Raw genomic sequence first — 18,164 nt, 5'->3', positions numbered from 1 at the left:
ATAAAATATAATTATAGAAAAAAAAATCTGTCTCTCTCTTTCTCCTTTACTGTCCCACTGAGATGTTTTACAAACAATAAAAAGAAAAGTTCTTTCTGTTACTTGTTGTAGAGAGAGGAGAAAAAAACCCAAAACACACCAGTAACTAGACTGAGAAGAATGGGAATCCCATAACACCTAATTATGCACTTACAAGCCTATGTCTAGACCAAGACGCTATTGTCTGGACAGAGCAAGGGAACACTGTGTGGTTTAAAATTAAGAAAGGATTCCATTATGATTGTAGCCTTTCTCCTTATCTATTCAATCTGTACAATGAACAAATCATTCAAGAAACTGGAGTAAAGAAGAATGTGGCATGAAGATAGGAGGAAGACGCATCAACAACCTGCCTTACACAGAGAACACAACCTTGCTTGCTGAGTGTGAGGATGACTGGATACTTGCTGCAGAAGATTAAAGACCACAGCCACCAATATGAATTGCATCTCAACATCAAGAAGACAAAAATCTTCACCACTGGACCAATAGGCAAAGTCATGATAGATCATGAAAGGATTGAGGTTGTCAACGATTTCATCTTAACTTAAATCTATAATTAACACCCTTGGTGCTATCAATCAGGAGATCAGGAGACATAATGCACTAGAAAAGTCTGCTTTCAAAGATCTTTCCAAATTAAAGAGGAGCAATGATGCCACATTGAAGACTAAGATACACCTGATTCAGGCTTGGTCTTTTCAATCACTTGCTATGCATTCAATAGCTGAACAGTGAATAAGAATTGGAGAAAAATTTATGCCTTTGAACTCTGACACTGAACAAGAGTATTGAATATCCCATGAACTGCCAAAAGACAAACAGATACATCTGGGAGAAGGTGCAGCTAGAGTACTCCTTGGAGGCAAAGATAATAAAGCTTCATCTCTCATATTTTGGGAATGCTTTTTCTCAGAGAGTGCCATCATGCTTGGAAAGGTGGAGGGTCAGCGAAAGAGGAAGCCCTTCAACAAGATAGACTGACACAGTGACTGTGGCAATGGGTTCAAACGTATCAGAGATGAGGAGATGGCACAGGAAAGGACAGGGTTCAGATCTGCTATTCCTAAGGTTGCTATGAGTCCTACTTGATCAACAACATCTACTAATAACAACTGCAGTTACCAAAAGCCAAGAAAGTCACTTATTCCTGAATGCTGTATAAAAGGATAGAGACCAATAGATAAAGAAAGAGACAATCAAGGTGATCAGCAGGACAGCTCCTTCCAAGACCCAACATGGCTACATCATTCAGGAAGATTTATACAGGTCACAGAGTTAGTATTCTATTTCACTGAAATAGAAAGGGTGCTGAAAGGGTGGTACTCATATAACTGGGTGCAAGTTCTTTTTTATTTGATGTTGTTGTTAGGTGCCATTAAGTCTAGCATGACTCATCGTGACGCTGTGAACAAAAGATCTGAACCCTGTTCTGTCCTGCACCATCATCCTCACACGTCCTGACACACGAGTCCATTGCAGTAGTCATGTGTCAATCCACCTTGAAGGTCTTCCTCTCCTTTTCTGAACTTCTACCCTTCCCAACATCATGCCCCTCTCCAAGGAGTAGTCCCTCCTAGCAACATGTCCAAAGTATGTGAGAAAGCTGCCTCATTCTTGCCTCCAAAGAGCACTCTTGCAGCACCTTCTCCAAGACATACCTGTCTGTTCTCTTAGCAATCCAAGGGATATTCAGTGTTCTATTCCTATAGCACAGCTCAAAGGCATCAATTCTTTTTCTGTCATCCTTATTCATTGTCCAGGTCCCAGATGCATAGCTAGTAATCAGAAAGACCACCTGAATCAGATGCACCTTAGTCCTCAAACTGACATCACTACTCCTCAATAATTTGGAAAAGTCTCTAACTGCAGATTTTCCAGTGCAACATGTCACCTTATTTCCTAACTTCTAGTACTTAAGGTGTTAATTGTGGACCCAAGAAAGATGAAACTGTTGACAGTTTCAACCTCCTCTCCATCCATCATGACGTTGCCTATCAGTCCAGTGGTAAGAATCTTCGTTTCCCTGACAAGGAGATGCAATCCATACTGAAGGCTGCATTCCTTGATCATCTGCAACAAGTGCTTCAAGTCCTCCTCACTTTGAGCAAGCAAGGTTGTGTTATCTGCATAACACAGGCTATTAATGAGTCTTCTTAATATGAGAGACCTTTAATATGGACAAAGAAACCATATCAGATGTCTTACCAGTGATAAAATATTCACAAACACAGGGAAAAGGAAAAACAAAAGGTTACCAAGGTAAAACTGAGAATCTCTTGAATCCCTTTAACCTGGGTTTGTGGAGGATGGGAATGTAAGTGAAATTGGCCTTTGGCTTGTGTTCTTTTGTTCTTCAGGGGCTTTGTCGCTTTTAAAATGCTAGCTGCACAGCAATCACTAGGGCACTTAGAATCCACTAGATGCTCCAGGGAGAAGGATGGACAATCTCCTCCCATGTGATTTGTTGTTGTTGTTGTTATGTGCCATCAAGTCGCTTGCGACTCATAGCGACCCTATGTACAACAGCCCTAAATTCTGCTCTGTCCTGTGCCAATCACCCTGTCTCTGACACTCCCATCCCGATTATCCCAGTCACTGAATCAATCCACCTCATAGAGGGCCTTCCTCTCCTGCGCTGTGCCTCCACCCTCCCAAGCATGATGTCCCTCTCCAAAGACAGGTCCCTCCTTACAACATGTCCAAAGTATGTTACACGGAGCCTGAGAATCCTTGCCTCCAAGGAGCCACCCGGTTTAACCCTTTCCAGGACAAATCTGTTTGTTTTCCTAGCAGTCCATGGTATTCTCAATACTCTTCTCCAGCACCACAGCTCAAAGGCATCAATTCTCTTTCTATCGTCCTTGGTCATTGTCCAACTCTCTGATGCATAACACGTGATTGCAAAGACCGTGGCCTGTATCAGAAGCACCTTAGTCTCCAGAGAGACACCATTGCTCTTCAGTACTTTGGAGAGGTCCCTAACAGCAGACTTTCCCATGGCAATGCCCCTTTTAATTTCCTGGCTACTGGTGCCAAGAGTGTTGACTGTGGAGCCAAGCAAACTAAAGCTGTGAACAATCTCAATCTCTTCACCATCCATCCTGATGCTGCCAATTGGTCCAGAGGTGAGAATCTTTGTCTTCTTGACATTGAGCCTCAATCCATATTGGAGGCTGCAGTCCTTGACCCTCTGCAGCAAGCACTTCAGGTCCTCCTCAGTTTCAGCAAGCAGGGTTGTGTATTGACTCTGAAAACCCTCTGGAGAGTCTGCTCTGGGTTGGTTCCAACTCTATGCACACAACAGCTAGGGAAATGGGTGGTGGAACTAAGAAGAGGAAACAGGGAAGTTTCTGCAAATTGACGTTTTTTTTAATTGGCAATGATGATGTTTTGTTGTTAGGTGCTTTTGAGTCCAGATTCTATGAACAATGGATCTGAACAATGACCCCACCCATCTTGCCATCCTTCTCATCCCTGATATACTTCGAGCCTATTCCTGTAGTAACTTTGTCATTAAGGGTCTTTCTTTCACTGACCCTCCAGCTTTCCAAGCATAATGTGTTTCTCCAAGAACTGGCCTCTCCTAACAACATGCCCAAAGTATGTGAGACCAAGTTTCACCCTAGTTGTTCTTTGATATTTGTTTGTTCTTTTGACAGTCTGTGGAATGGTCAGTAATCTTATCCAACACCACAGCTCAAAGGCATCAATTCTTACTTGGTCATCCTAATTCATGGTCCAACTTTCAGATGCATAGGAAGTAACTGAAAAAAACAGGACTTGAGTCAGGTGCACTAAGACCCTAAAGTTTTTCAACTGACATTGCTGCCCCTTAGCATCTTGGAGATAGAACTTTCACAGTCAGCTCAATAATGCTCAACACTACAATACTCAATGCTACAGCAAACAGCTATTTCTGCCAGGCTTGAGCAGGCTAATTCTTTGCTCTTAAGCATAGGTCTTTCTGAACTTCCAAAATAGACACATGTAATTGTCTGGGAAGAGACTGTGTCTTCTACCATTTTTGACTGATCCAAGTCAGATCCAAGATTTGCTTGATCATGTGTAATGGGAAGTGTCTGGATTGAGTTAGGGCCAGGGCAGGGGCAGCCTAAAAGACCAAGGTTGAGAGACTTGCTAGGCAGAGAGAGAAGTTGGCAGGGACCCAGGTGTAACTAGGTAATTATTGTGGGAAGGACAGGATGTGGGCAGGTATTGCAGGTAAAGGGAAGTTTTACTGGAAAACCACAGTTATACTGAAAAGACAATTGAAGTTGTCAACAATTTCATCTTACTTGGATGCACAATCAACCCCCTTGGTATTTGTTAAGTGTCATGGAATCACTTGCAACTCATAGCAACCCTGTGTACAACAGCTCTGAGCCCTGCTCTGTCCTGTGCCGACCTCATGATTTCCAACAAACCCTTGGTACTAGCAGTGAAGAAATGAAAGGTGTATTACACAGGGAAAATTGACTGTCAAGGACCTCTCCAGAATACTAAGAAGCAATGATGTAACAGTTTAAGACTAAGGTTCACCTGAGTCAGACCATGGTCTTTTCAATCACTTGTTATGCATTTGAAATCTGGATGACAGAAGAGTTGATGCCTTTGGGTTGGAGAAAAGTACCAATATCCCTTGGATTGCAAAAAGAATGAACAGCTATGTCTTGGAGAAAGTGCAACCAGAGTGATCTTTGGGGGCCAAGATGACGAAGCTTCATCTCATATATTTTGGGCATGTTTTTAGGGGGGGCTATTCCTTGGAAAGGGAAATCATATTTGGAAAGATGGCGAGTCAGCAAAAGAGAGGAAAATCCTCAATGAGATGAACTGACACAGTAACTACAGCAACGGGCTCAAGTGTGTCAGGAAGTATGAGGATAGCACATGATAGGGCAGGTTTCAGATCTGTACTCACAGGGTCACTCTGAATCGAACTCGACTCAATGGTACCAAAACCCAACAGCAACATATAGGAAACGGGGGTTCCCATGTGGTGTTGCTTCCCAAATCTGTCAGCAAGGAAGGGTTCTGAGGAGATACAGGCTAGCTTAAGGACATGGGTAAGAGTTCATGTTTATGCAACACTTTTAGGAGGGAAAAGTGGAGTTACCTTCAGAAAAAGAGAGATCATGCAAATTGTAGGCATGTAGCTGGCCTTTAAGATGATGTCTTTTGGACTCATCATGGGACATGCGCTGTAGATTTTCCTCTTTCAGTTGTGACTATCTAGATAGATATTTAGTCATCATGCAGCATACCCTTTCCAGATAGCTGCCCTCTACATGTTCATGCAGGGGTCACTTACATGACACCTGGAAGTTCTTAGCAGAGTTAAGAATTGTTGAGAGGAACCACTTAGAGATGCCTACACTACTGTGTGTTCCTGGGCTGTGTGATGCCTCCTGCATTAGCTGAAGGCTGGCCGCCTTAATCGGAATCATTTCATGGGTAAATAATTCTTCACATCATGAAAAGAGGGAAAGAAAAAAAATAAGACAGTCTGTGATTCAGAACAAACCTAACAGTTACTCAGCTAAAGTTCTCTTTCCTATTCATTGAAAAAGTAATCTCTGGTAGAAGATCAGAAATTCTTAATAGAATACTAGTAGATGGGAATGACACCCAGGCTTAGACAGCCAGGGTGGAGCAACAAACAATAACAGTTTTAGATTTCAACTTGATAAAGAGGTCTTCCTCAGAACTGCTGTTCAAAGCTAAGAGGATATGGACTCCAGCCTGATAAAGGGTTCTCTCTTAATTGTCCTTCTATACTGAAACCACTTCTCCCTTTAAAAAATGTTCTTAAAGAGGTTTTTTACCCCTCTTCTATTGTTTTCTTGCCTTTTGCAAAATCATTTAAAGGAAGTAATTTCAAATGGGAACCAGGAAACTGGATAGGAACACTAGCTAAGGAGGAGACAAAGAGACTTTATTCATAAACCTAGCCGAGGGCCTGAGCAATAGGGTCAGCTGTTGAGAGCTCTGGTGGTCTATTGAAGTAGTCGCGCTGTCAACCCAAACTCATTAGAGCTCTGCCAGAGAAAGATGAGCCATCTCCTTTCCACACAATTTACAGCCTCTGAAAACCCACTGGAGGGTAGTCAGTTGTTGTTGTTAGGTGCTATCAAGTATGACTGATAGTGACCCTATGAACAATAGATCTGAACTCTATCCTATCCTGTGCCATCTCATCATTCCTGACATACTCAAGCCCATTGATGAAGTCACTGTGTCAGTCCACATGGTTGAGGGTCTTCCTGTCTTTCATTGACCATCCATCTTTCCAACAAGGAGCCTCTCCTACCAACATTCCCAAAGTATGTAAGACAAAGTTTTGCCATTCCTGCCCCCAAGGAGCACTCTGGCTGTGCTTTCTCCAAAATATATCTGTTTGTTCTTTTGGCAGTCCATGGGACATTTGATACTCTTCTCCAACACCACAACTGAAAGGCATTGTTTCTTCTTCTGTCATCCTTAGTCGTTGTTCAACTTATAGATGCATAGCAAGTAATTGAAAAGATGATGGCTTGCATCAGGTCACCTTAGTCTTTAGACTGATACCATTGCTCTTTAGCACTTTGAAGAGATCTTTTACAGCAGATTTTTCCAAATGCAACATATCTTTTTATTTCCTGACTGTTGGTACCAAAGGAGTTGATCGTGGATCCCAGGAAGATTAAATCGTTGACAATCTCTATCGTTTCTCCATCTATCATGATGTTGCCTCTTGGCCCAGTGGTAAGCATTTTCATGTTCTTGATGTTGAAATGTAATCCATATTGAAATCTGTAATCTTTGATTTTGATCTTCTGCAGCAAGTGCTTCAAGTTCTTTTCACTTTCGGCATTCAGAGTTGTGTCATCTGCACAGCACAAGTTGTTGATGAGTCTTCTACTAATCCTGAGGCCACGTTCTCCTTCTTAAGTTCAGTTTCTCAAATGATTTGCTCAGCATACAAGTTGAATAGTTATGGAGAAAGGTTACAGCCCTGACACATACCTCTCTTTATTGTTAACCATCCAGTGCTCTGTCTGGATCACAGGATCTTGATCTAAGTATAGGTTTCACATAAGCACAATTAAGTGTTCTGTGATTCTCTTTCTTCTTAATGTAATGTTAGCCATAATTTGTTATGATCTACACAGTGAAATGCCTTCAATTAAACACAAGTAGGCATCCTTCTGGTCTTCTCTGCTTTCAGCCACAATCCATCTGGCGTCAGCAGTTAAATCCTTGGTGCCACCATCTCTTCTAAATCCAGCCTAAATTGGCAGTTCTCTGTCAAGAAACTGTTATACCCATTTTTTAACAATCTTCAGCAAGATTTTGCTTGCATGTGATATTAATGATATTGTTGTTGAGTACTGTCAAGTTGGAGCTGACCCACAACTGACCCTCCAGCGGGTTTTCAGAGGCAGTTAATCACATGGGAGGGTGTCGCAGACCGGGATGTGAGCGGTCTCGACACTGACCCAGGGATGTGGTGAAGATGTCAGGTGGGAACGGATTCGGCGGGACAGACAACACAACACCAGAGAGAGATTGTGATGCTGCCAACTTTACTGAGTATAAATGAACTTTTTATACAATCCTTCTTGTCACTATGCCAGATACATGACATTTACTTTTACTTTGAAAAATCTAACATTTGCTGTTGTAAGAAACAGCTGACGCAAACAGATCAGTAAGCTATTAATAAAGGATAACATCATAAACATGCGGTCTTACAAGGTGCATTTCAACAAGACGCCAGACGTGTGGTTACCAGTTTGGCCACTTCTCAAAAGTTTCTTTCACTTTTTGTAAAGTCTGACAGGCGGTTGCTATATAATGAACATGGCAATAATATGACCCTTTATAATGCTCTATTGCTTTGGAAATTCCAGCTAGTACTTCAGTTTTTTCAGTAGGGTTTAATGTACACCATGGAGGCCTAGCTCGTTTTATTCTTTAACTAGTCGAAAGCTTTATACAAAGGCACATTAGAATCATTATCCAGATGACGTACAAGCATAGCAAAGGGTGTGTTATCTGATTCATTTACAGAAATATTTCTTAATATATTTTCAATGAAGTATTCAATGCTCTGAATTCTTTCAACTAGATTTGGTTGCCCCCCATTTCCAGGAACATCCAGCCTTTCTTCTAAGTAATGATTACTCACAGTGCTCTCTGACTTTCCAGGACTTTCTGGAATTGCAGGAACACTTGAGGAAGAAAAGCAAAACAGATGGAGAAAGTAACTAAACATAATAGACCCCATTCCCCAGAACACTTTATAATCCTGACTCAGCCCTAGAGTTTGAGTGAGACATCTCCACAAATATCCGGGCTTCAGCTCAACCTTTGCCTTCATCATGCTGTAGGACCCTGGCAGCCTGTAGTCACGCATCGCTTGTAACACTGATGCCGTAGACCGTGCAGCTGGCAAGGCAGGTGTGGCAGGAGGGGATTGCCTATCCTCCCATGCAGCAGCTGGTGGATTTGAACCTTGTGCCTGTGGGACGGTGGCACGGCATCTTACCATTAGGTCACTGAAAGGACCAGTTATCAGAAACTCAGTTTCTGGTAAAGTACAGTTAACCCCACCCCACCCGCTTGAGTGGTTTTTAGCAAACAACCCCCACCTGTGGTAAATCCCACCCTGATTGATCAACTGCCATAAAGTGGAATAATTCTTTTTTTAAGGGCACAAGGGATTTTCCTCATTCCTGTATCTGAAGTAACTGATAAGATTCAAATAGGTTAGCAAACTGTTTCCCTGAGCTATGGCTAGCCAATTGAAGGTGGACAAATACCCCAACTACTGTGGATGGCCAATCATGGCGTGTATGGTTGGGCAGGGGAGTAGCAGAGGTATAAAAGGAGGGGCAGACATCAATTCCGGGCTCTCTGGATGCTGCTGTGTCAGCACGCGGGAGCCCAGGTTCGAACTCGAAATAAACTTTGTCAATTCGGCTAATTGGCTCAGTGATCTTTTTGGGGCCTCGCTCCATTACAGTCACTAGAGCTCCCAATTGATACTGATATTAATGATATTGTTTGATAATTTCCACATTCTATTGGACCACCATTTTTTGAGAATGAAAATAAATATGGATTTCAGTCAGTTGGCCAGTTAACTGTCTTCCAAATTTCCTAGCACGAACTGGTGAGCATGTCCAGGAGAGCAGCCATTTGTTGAAGCATGTCAATCGGTATTCCAGTCTATAAGAACCAAACTATGATCTTAAGCCTATTCCACCTGAACTTAAAAACCATCTCAAGAATAGGTGGTTGTTTTGTTTTGTTTTTTATGGTGAGAAAAATTTGTATTTAGAATTAGCCCGCTGGACTCAGTTTAGAGGATCCCAATTTTGTTGGCAACATCCAAAGCGTCATAGTCAGGAGCAAGTTGAACATAGGCCTTCTTCTCTCCATCAGGCCTAATCAAAGTGTTGACCTTAGCCACATCAATGTCATAGAGCTTCTTTACGGCTTGTTTGATTTGGTGCTTGTTGGCCTTGACATCCACGATGAACACAAGTGTGCTGTTATCTTCTATCTTCTTCATGGCTGACTCAGTGGTCAGGGGAAATTTGATGATGGCACAGTGGTCAAGCTTGTTTCTCCTGGGAGCGCTCTTCCGGGGGTATTTGGGCTGCCGTCGGAGTCTCAGTGTCTTAGGCCGCCGGAAGGTGGGTGACGTGCGGATCTTCTTTTATTTTGGCTGTGGATGCCCTTCAGGACTGCCTTCTTGGCCTTTAATGCCTTTGCTTTGGCTTCAGTTTTGGGAGGGGCAGGGGCTTCCTTCTTCACTTTCGGCACCATCTTCTTAGAAAGGCAAGAATAGGTTTGAGACACTAAACACTAATGATTGAAGACCAGGTGTGTTGTGGGGTGACATAAAGAATATTATCTAGGAAGAAAGCAAAATGTTGTCATAAAGATGGGGGGGGAGAAAAAACCAAAATGGATGTCAGAAGAGACACTGAAAATTGCACTATAACGTTGAGAACCCAAAACTAAGGAAAGAATTGCTAAAGTAAAAGAGCTAAACAGAAGATTTCAAAAGACAGCTCGAGAAGACAAATCATTTAAATGTATAGAAAGCTGGAATTGGAAGTAGGAAAAGGGAAGTATTCACTCGTCATTTCTCAAGCTGAAAGAATCCTGAATGATCAAGGAAATGATCAAAAGAAGATAGAATACACTGAATCACTATATCAAAAATAATACACTGACTCAGAGCCATTTCAGGAAGACGCATCTGACAAAGAGCCAGTGATGACGAAGGGAAAACTTCAGGCTGCACTGAAGGAATTGACCAAAAAATAAGGCCCCAGCAATCAATGAAATGACAAGAGACATGTTTCAAAAAACCAATGCATGGGTTGACTAGGAGCTAAATTTCTTCCCAAGTCGTTTCTCCACTTTTGTGACCATAGGCCACATCGTCAAAACTGGCTCACTTTCATCCCCTCCATTTTCCACCCTGTGAAAGAAGAAAAAGAAAGAAAAGAGTAAGCAATCTCCTTATAAAAAATATGTAATCCAGAAGATTCCCATGTCACTTGGGTTACATCACCACACTCAAAAGAAGCCTAGGAAATATAGTCTCAAACCAAGTCGTTATGTGAGTGGTCATGTTAGAATAGGCTCACCTGTATTATTTCAAAGAAGGAGGAAGTGAATACTCAGGCAAATAAGATCTCTGCTTCAGGCAAAGCTACAAAGAATGATTGAGATCATATAACGTGTTCTGATGTTTAAGGTAAACCAGCTCCCATGACCGTTTGTCCTGGCCTCATTTTCCTGAACACTGTCAGCCAGTCTGCCTCCTGGGAACAGCCCTTGCTGCTGTCCCCCATGGGCACTGCTGAAGAGGGTCACTAAGGAGGACTTCCTTGCTTGGACCTGAGCCATCTTAGCAGCCCAATTACCATTGGAGTCCAGGGATTGGTTTTTTGTTCGTTTGTTTTAAATTTATTTTATTATTTTGTGTGTGTACCGTCAAATTTGATCTGACTGGTACAGGAGGAGATTGGCCCTCCTTCTCCAGCAGAGCATCTGGTGGATTCGAACCATGTACCTCTGGGATTGCAGTACACAGGGGTTGTTTTAAGAGAACTTTTTGTAATGTTTGAGTTGTTGTTAGGTGCTGTCGAGTTAATTTCAACACTTGGTGACCCCATTTCAACAGAATGGTCCTCTCCTGGTCCTGTGCCATTTTCACAATCTCTGCTGTCCTTAAACCCTTTTTGGAGTTACAGTGTCTACCTATCTCATTTTTCCCTCTTTTTCCTAGCTTCTACTTTTCCAAACATGATGTCCTTTTCCAGAGACTAGCCAAAGGTTGAGAATTTTTTTTTATTTGTTTATTGGCTTGTTTTTTTATTTTGGTTTTGGGTTCTTATATTGGTTTATTTATAAAGCTCATACACATTGTTTTTCACACTGGATCCTTCCCATTTCCCTCCTCCACCCTTTCCCTCCACCCCTGATTAACCACCTCCACCCTTGTTTACTGGTTTTCATGGTTTGTTTTGTAACACAACTCACATCAAACCCTGACTGTATTCTGATAGCTATACTCAGTAACCAGGAAAATATTTTTTCCCCCCAGGTCTAATCTTTGTGTCAAAACCCCACCTATATAGCCTCTACCTCTTGGATCTAAGCTGTAGGGCTCTGCTCACCTTCAAGCTTCAGTATCTACCTTGGTCTTGACTTCTATTTATTAAGGTAGTGAGTCTGGATTAATCTCCCATTTGGCTTTGTACTTAAATAGAGACAAGGATGAGTGATGAGAGTGGGTGATTATTGGTTATTTTCACCAATGAACCAAAGAATCTGTGCCTGTCCCCTCCCATATTCAGGTCCAATTACCTTCTTCCTCTCCCCACCATGTCCAGAGCAGCTGGGAGCCCCCCATACAGGAATGGGGCAAGCTTCTCCAGGACATGCAGCAGAAAGTGACCTTACCTCTGGGCTCTCCTCTTTTCTCAGGGTGCAACATAGAAAATGCCTGCTACCCACTGGGCATCTGTGCGGAACGAACTGCCATCCAGAAGGCCATCTCAGAAGGGTATAAGGAGTTCAGAGCAATTGCTATTTCTAGGTGAGTGATAGTCTTTTCAGTCAACATCTACTAGGAGTCTATTATGCATTCATTCATTCTTCTAACATTTATCAGCATTCCCTTCGTGCCTGGCACTGTGTAGGACCCTGGACCAGGTGCTAAGGATAAAGAAATAAGAAATGAACTCTGCCCTCCTTGATTTGAGCCTATACAGCAGGGGAACAGCCAAAGCACAAAGACTTGTTGTTTAGGGTTTTTTTAAGACTTGTTGTTTTGTGTGATGAATCATCACGGCAACACTAAAGAAATTGCCTCTGGAGGGTTTTCAAGGCTATATTGTTAAGTCTAGAGACTAAGGTGCATCTGATCCAGACCATGGTCTTCGCAGTTACTTGCTATGAATCAGAGAGCTGGACAATGACTAAGAATGACAGAAGAAGAATTAATGTCTTTGGTGCTGGAGAAGAGTCTTGACAATACTATCGACCATCAAGAAAACAAATAGTTATGTCTTGGAGAGAGTGAAACCAAGTTTCTCCTTGGAGGCTAGGATTTTGAAGCTCTGTCTCACATACTTTGGGCATGTGGCCAGGAAGTACTGATCTTTGGAGAAGGCTATCATGCTCAGAAGGGTGGAGGGACAGCTCAGGAGAGGAAGACCTTCAAAAAGGTGGACTGATACAGTAACTAGGGCAATGGCGGTAGGGGTGTCAGAATCAGTGAGACTGGATCAGGATAGAGCAGGCTTCAGAGCTGCTATATATAGGTCGCTATGAGTCGAAGGTGACTCGACGGCACATAAAAATAGCAGTTGTTAATAGACAAGCCCTAGTGGCGTAATGACTTCAGTGTTGGGTTCTTAACTAAATAGTCATCAGTCTGGATCCACTCGCTGTTCTACAGGATAAAGTTAGGCAGTCCGACTCAGAAACCCAATTGGACATTTCTACTCAACAAATTATGGCTAGTATTGAGAATGGGAAGCCAGAACACTTAATTGTACTCATGCAAAACCTATACATAGAGCAAGAGGCTTTTGTCAGAACAGAGCAAGAAAACACTGCATGGTTTAAAAATTTTAAAAAGTGTGCATCGGGGATGTATCCTTTCTTCAGACTTAATCTGTATGCTGAGCAAATAATTCAAGAAACTGGATTCTGTGAAGAAAAATATGGCATCAGGATTGGAGGTAAACTTATCAACCACCTTTGTTATGCAGAACACACAGCCTTGCTTGTTGAAAGTGAGGAGAACTTTGAAACGCTTCTTACTGAAGGTCAAAGGCTACTGCCTTCAAGATTAATTGTATCTCAACATCAAGAAAACAAAAATCCAAACCACCAGGCCAATAGGCAACATCATGACAGATGGAGAAAAGGTTGAAATTGTCAATGCTTTCGTCTTACTTGGATCCACAATCACCACCCTTGGAACGAGCAGATAAAAGATGTGTCACATCAGAGAAATCTACTGTCAAGGACCTCTCCAAAGTGCTAAAGAGAAACAATGCCAGTTTAAAGACTAAAGTGTAGCTATAAATAAAAAAGTCAATGTTAAAAAAATAGTAAAAAGACACAAGTGTTGCTGATCCAAGCTATGATCTTTTCAACTCATGCTATGCACCTGAAAGTTGGATGATAAGGATGATGAAGAAGAACTGATGATTTTGAGTTACAGTGTTGGAGGAGAGTGCTGGCTATCCCATGGACTGCCAACAGAACAAACAAGTCTGGCTTGGGGAAAGTTCGACCAGGGTGCTGCTCATTGGAGGCAAGGGTGGTGAAATGTCATCTCACATACTCTGAGCATGTTATTGAGAGGTCAGTCCTGGAGAAGGAAAGGTAGAGGGTCAGCATAAGAGAGGAAGATCCCAAACGAGATTGATTGACACAGAGCCTGTAACAGTGGACTCAAGTATATTGGAGATGGTGAGGACAGCAGAAGATAGGACAGGGTTCAGATCCATTGTTCACAGGGAGGCTCTGAGTCACGTTCAACTGAACGGTACATAACAACAACTATCCTACAGGGAATCTAAGAGTCAGAATCAACGTAATGGCAGTGAGCAAAGGGCTGAGTGCGTCTTTAGGAAAGTAGATTACCACAGCTCTCCCTTAAAGAACGGCAGGTGAGTTTGAACCATTGGCCTTTCAGTTAGTAACCAAGCACTTAACCATTGCCCACCAGGGCTCCTTCAGGCAAAGGCAGGCGTATTCGTGCTCTAATAACACAGAAGTATAGCAGAGTGAATTCCTACAAGATACAGCAGAAAGGCAGCGTGGAAATCCGAACCGGGAAGGACTCACCAGTCACTTACTGTTCACTCCCCTGCCACCACCTCAATTTTACAACTTCAGAAATGAGGCCCAATACAGTTCCAGACTATCCAAATAAAGTGAATGTTGCAATAAAGTGAGTCACACACTTTTTTTATTTCTCAGTGTATACAAAAGTCATGTTTGTGCTATGACAGTTTATTACACTCTACTGTAATCTACTGAAGGAGATTTGATGGTGTAATGCAGTACATGTTGGATTGCTAACCAGAAGTTTGGCAGTTCTGATTTATTTCCCATAGGGAAAAAGGTAAAGCCGTTTCCTTCTGTAAAGGTTTATAGCCTTAGAGACTGAAACTCGATGAAGCATTGCTGTGAGTTAACGTCACCTCCAAGGCAGTGGGTTTGGCTTTTGGTTCTTGGTAGTCTGTTAGATGTGCAATAATAGTGTTATGAAAAAGTTCGAAATATTGTGAGAATTGCCAAAATGTGACTCAGAGACACAAAATGAGCACAGGCTATGGGAAGGGCAATGGCACCAAGAGATTTGCTTGATGCTCAGTTGCCACAAACTTCCACTTTATAAAAACCGTAATATCTGAGAAGTGCAATAAAACAAGCGATGCCGGTACAGGCTAAAACTTGGATGAGACTTTAAAGGACTTTGCTGAGAAAGTAAGTCAGCCACAAAAGGATATAAATAACCAAAAGGTTAGTGGTTCAAATCTACCAGCCACTCTGCAGAAGACAGATGAGGCAATCTCCTCTTGTTGCCTGTTGTATGATCTCATGTGTATGCAACATCTAGACAGGGCAAATGTGTAAAGGGCAAAGTACTAGTGGTTACTAGGGGCAGGAAGGGAGGAAAAGGAGGGAGCCATTGGTTAGTTAGGACCCAGTGAGTTACTATTTGTGGTGGTGGAGCTTTGGCAATGTTAATGGGTGAGGGTTGCCCATCATGACTAATGTAATTGATATTACTAAATTGTCCACATGAAAAAGGGTAAAATGGCAAGTGTTGTGATATATATTTTTACAACCATTTTTTAAAAAATGTAAAGTCTTAAAATAAATAAAGCTGCATCTAGAGCCACTGAAGAGTTTTCCCTGGAGTGGGTAGCAGAGCCAGAACAAGGGCTGAGTCCTGCTTCAGGTCTCTTTCTGCAGTGCCAGGCTGTGCCAGGCGGTGCAATGCTTTTCCATGCTCTCCAGAGTTGGTGCCGTATGAGGCACTGATTCCTTTCGCAACACTCACCAGACCTCCTGTATGCCAGAGATAAGCGGGTCAGGTGGCTGCCAAACACTAATGATGGTTCATGCTGCTCAGATTGCAGCTGAGATGCCAGCTGAACAAGAGCCCGGATCACCCCTCTCCCCACGGCCCTAAACATCCTGGTCGCTGTGTCTGCTTATACTCCCAGGAGTGTTTGTCAGTCCTACACCCAGACTCAGTAGCTTCAAGAGATAAGCTTGTTAATGGGCTCTTATACTAATTGGGACCCAGTTAGGATTCTGATTTAATGATAATTTGCTCTTGTGTACACCTACGCATTGTCTGCGAATAGGATGTTGCTAGCAAGTTTATGATGCAAGAAAATAACACGAGAATGAAAATGCATGCTGTTGGTCTTGAGAGACATCTGACTGCACCATGAGTGAATTCTGCAAGTTCTCCCTGGTACACTTAAGCCAGAAGTAGAAATGCCAGGGCTGTTCCATTAGCAAGACCAAGACCTAGGGGGCTGTGGATAGAAACAACCCACAGTTATTTTGTAAGATGCTCATGGCACTGGTCTGGCCCCGAGTTGGTTTAGGTTGTTGAAGGTTGGTTTCTGAGCCAAGAGAGTATTTTCGGGAAAGGGCCCCGTGTCGAAAGCCCTCCCTAGGACCCAGGTCCATGCTGGCTTTGCTTCCGCTGCAGGAAGAGTAAATGAGGCCACGCTGGGAACATTGTGTGAGGCTAAGCAGAGACCAGCATGTGAATTACACTTTATATGAAAAGGGGGAAATAACTCTATTTCAAAGCAGATCCAAGAAAATAATGACATTCTGGGGAAAATGAGGCCAAAGTCAACAAAAGGGTAACAGCACTGTGACCTTGCTCAGGTCTGAATTTTCTAAATGAAAGCCTTTTTCTCTTGGCCATAATCTACTTTTAAACATGACTGGGTGTTGCTAATGATGATTAGTGAATATCTTTATTTACACAAAACCTGTGTTTTTCTAGCATCCAACAGCTCTATTCTGAATCTCCAGCCTGTACCAGCATCTCCAAGCCAGAAAAACAGTCATTATTGCTCTAATGATTTGTTAAATTGGGAGTGTCGCCTTAGAAGAGTAGAAAATGCCAATTCTCTTATTAACATGAAGCAGTGTGACTAGTCTAAGAGGCCCTTTGCGATCTATAAAGACGGAGGCTTCCAATCAGAGAAGCCCGTGTGTCTGCAAAGCTCAGGATGGGATTTCACCAACAGAGAGATAAGCTTACCCCAGTGGGGTCCCAGCTGTAGTCACTAAAGTGGATGAGTTTCCAGCCTGTCAAATCTGATAAGTGTGGCTGCAGTGTTTGGCCAAGGTCAGTACAAACGACATCAAACTGTTAATATCTAACAATGGATACATGAAGGTGAAGGGCAGGGGAGATAGAGAAAGGTGAGCATATGGAGGGAATGTTCTGATGCACTTTCTGGAATGTATTTACTTCCAAACTTCTGGGAATATTGAGAAATGTCTAAAAGCCCAGACTATAGGGTTAATGAGTCCCAATTTAAAATTCTGCTTCACTGTTAACTTACTGTGTGACCTCAGGAAGGTTGCTTAGCCTCTCTGAGCCTGGTTTGCATCTTGGAACTAAAGATGAGTAAGATTTATCCTTTGGGTAGTGGAGACTCACTGAAATGATTTCTGAATAGTTCTTAGCACTGGGGATGCAATATTAAAGTTGTTATTATTATTAGGAGGCTCTGATGGCTTAGTAGTAAGGAGTTTCACTGCCGAATCAAAGGCAGGTGGTTTGAATCTACTAGCTGCTCTGCAGGAGAAAGATGGGTCTTCTCCTCCAATGGGATTTACTGCCTCTGAATACCAGCTGGAGGGTCAGCTATGAGTCAGTTCTGACTCCACAGCATACAAAACCAGCATTATTCTTTTTACTCCTGCAAGGCACACAAACCACCAAAAACCTAGTTTCTGAATTCAGAACCTAATTCTGCCATTTTCTAGCATGGTGCTTTGGGGCAAGGCCCTTTGCCTTTCATGAATCTACAGCATGTAAGGTATGAGATGAGAGTCACTTTACCTTTCGCGGTCTATGGCGTGTTATGAGGATGGGCACCCTGCAGGACACTTTATAGGAATTACTTAATTTTCATTAACAAACATTTAGTGGGCCCCTGCTATGTGCCAGGTATGTCCTTGGTCCTTAGGGATACAGCTCAATGGGAGAAAGATGGGCTGTCTCCTCCCATGCTATGGAAACCCAGCCTCAGAAACCCACTGAAGATTCAGCTCTAAGTCAAGGCCAGCTCAACATCAATGAACTTGAGTTTCAATGCATATATAGTTCCGTTTACACTATACTGTAGTCTGATAAGTTGGGCAATTGTGTTATGAAAGTGAAACAGCAGAATTTCCAAAATGGGACGAGAAGCACAAAGTGATCAAATGCTGTTGGAAAATGGGGCCTAACGCTTTCTCAAAAAGTTGCAAATAGAGATACCATTTGACCCAGCAATTCCACTACTGGGAATATACCCTGAAGAGACCATAGCTGACATCCA

General features: G+C 42.5%; 1 protein-coding gene across 1 annotated transcript in view; it reads left to right on the top strand.

Moving 5' to 3' along the window:
- CDA (cytidine deaminase) overlaps positions 1-18,164 on the top strand; it is a 43,530-nt gene that overhangs the window by 16,944 nt on the left and 8,422 nt on the right. The window contains exon 2 of the mRNA XM_006883574.1: positions 12,037-12,148. Coding sequence (XP_006883636.1) covers positions 12,037-12,148 — 112 coding nt within the window. The remainder of the gene's footprint in view (positions 1-12,036; positions 12,149-18,164) is intronic.

The sequence above is a fragment of the Elephantulus edwardii genome, unplaced genomic scaffold, assembly GCF_000299155.1.
Source record: "Elephantulus edwardii isolate Elephantulus edwardi_28Jun2011 unplaced genomic scaffold, EleEdw1.0 scaffold00028, whole genome shotgun sequence".
NCBI classification, from domain to species: Eukaryota; Metazoa; Chordata; class Mammalia; order Macroscelidea; family Macroscelididae; genus Elephantulus; species Elephantulus edwardii.
Note: the sequence above shows the minus strand (reverse complement) of the source record. Positions and strands in the feature narration are given on the sequence as shown.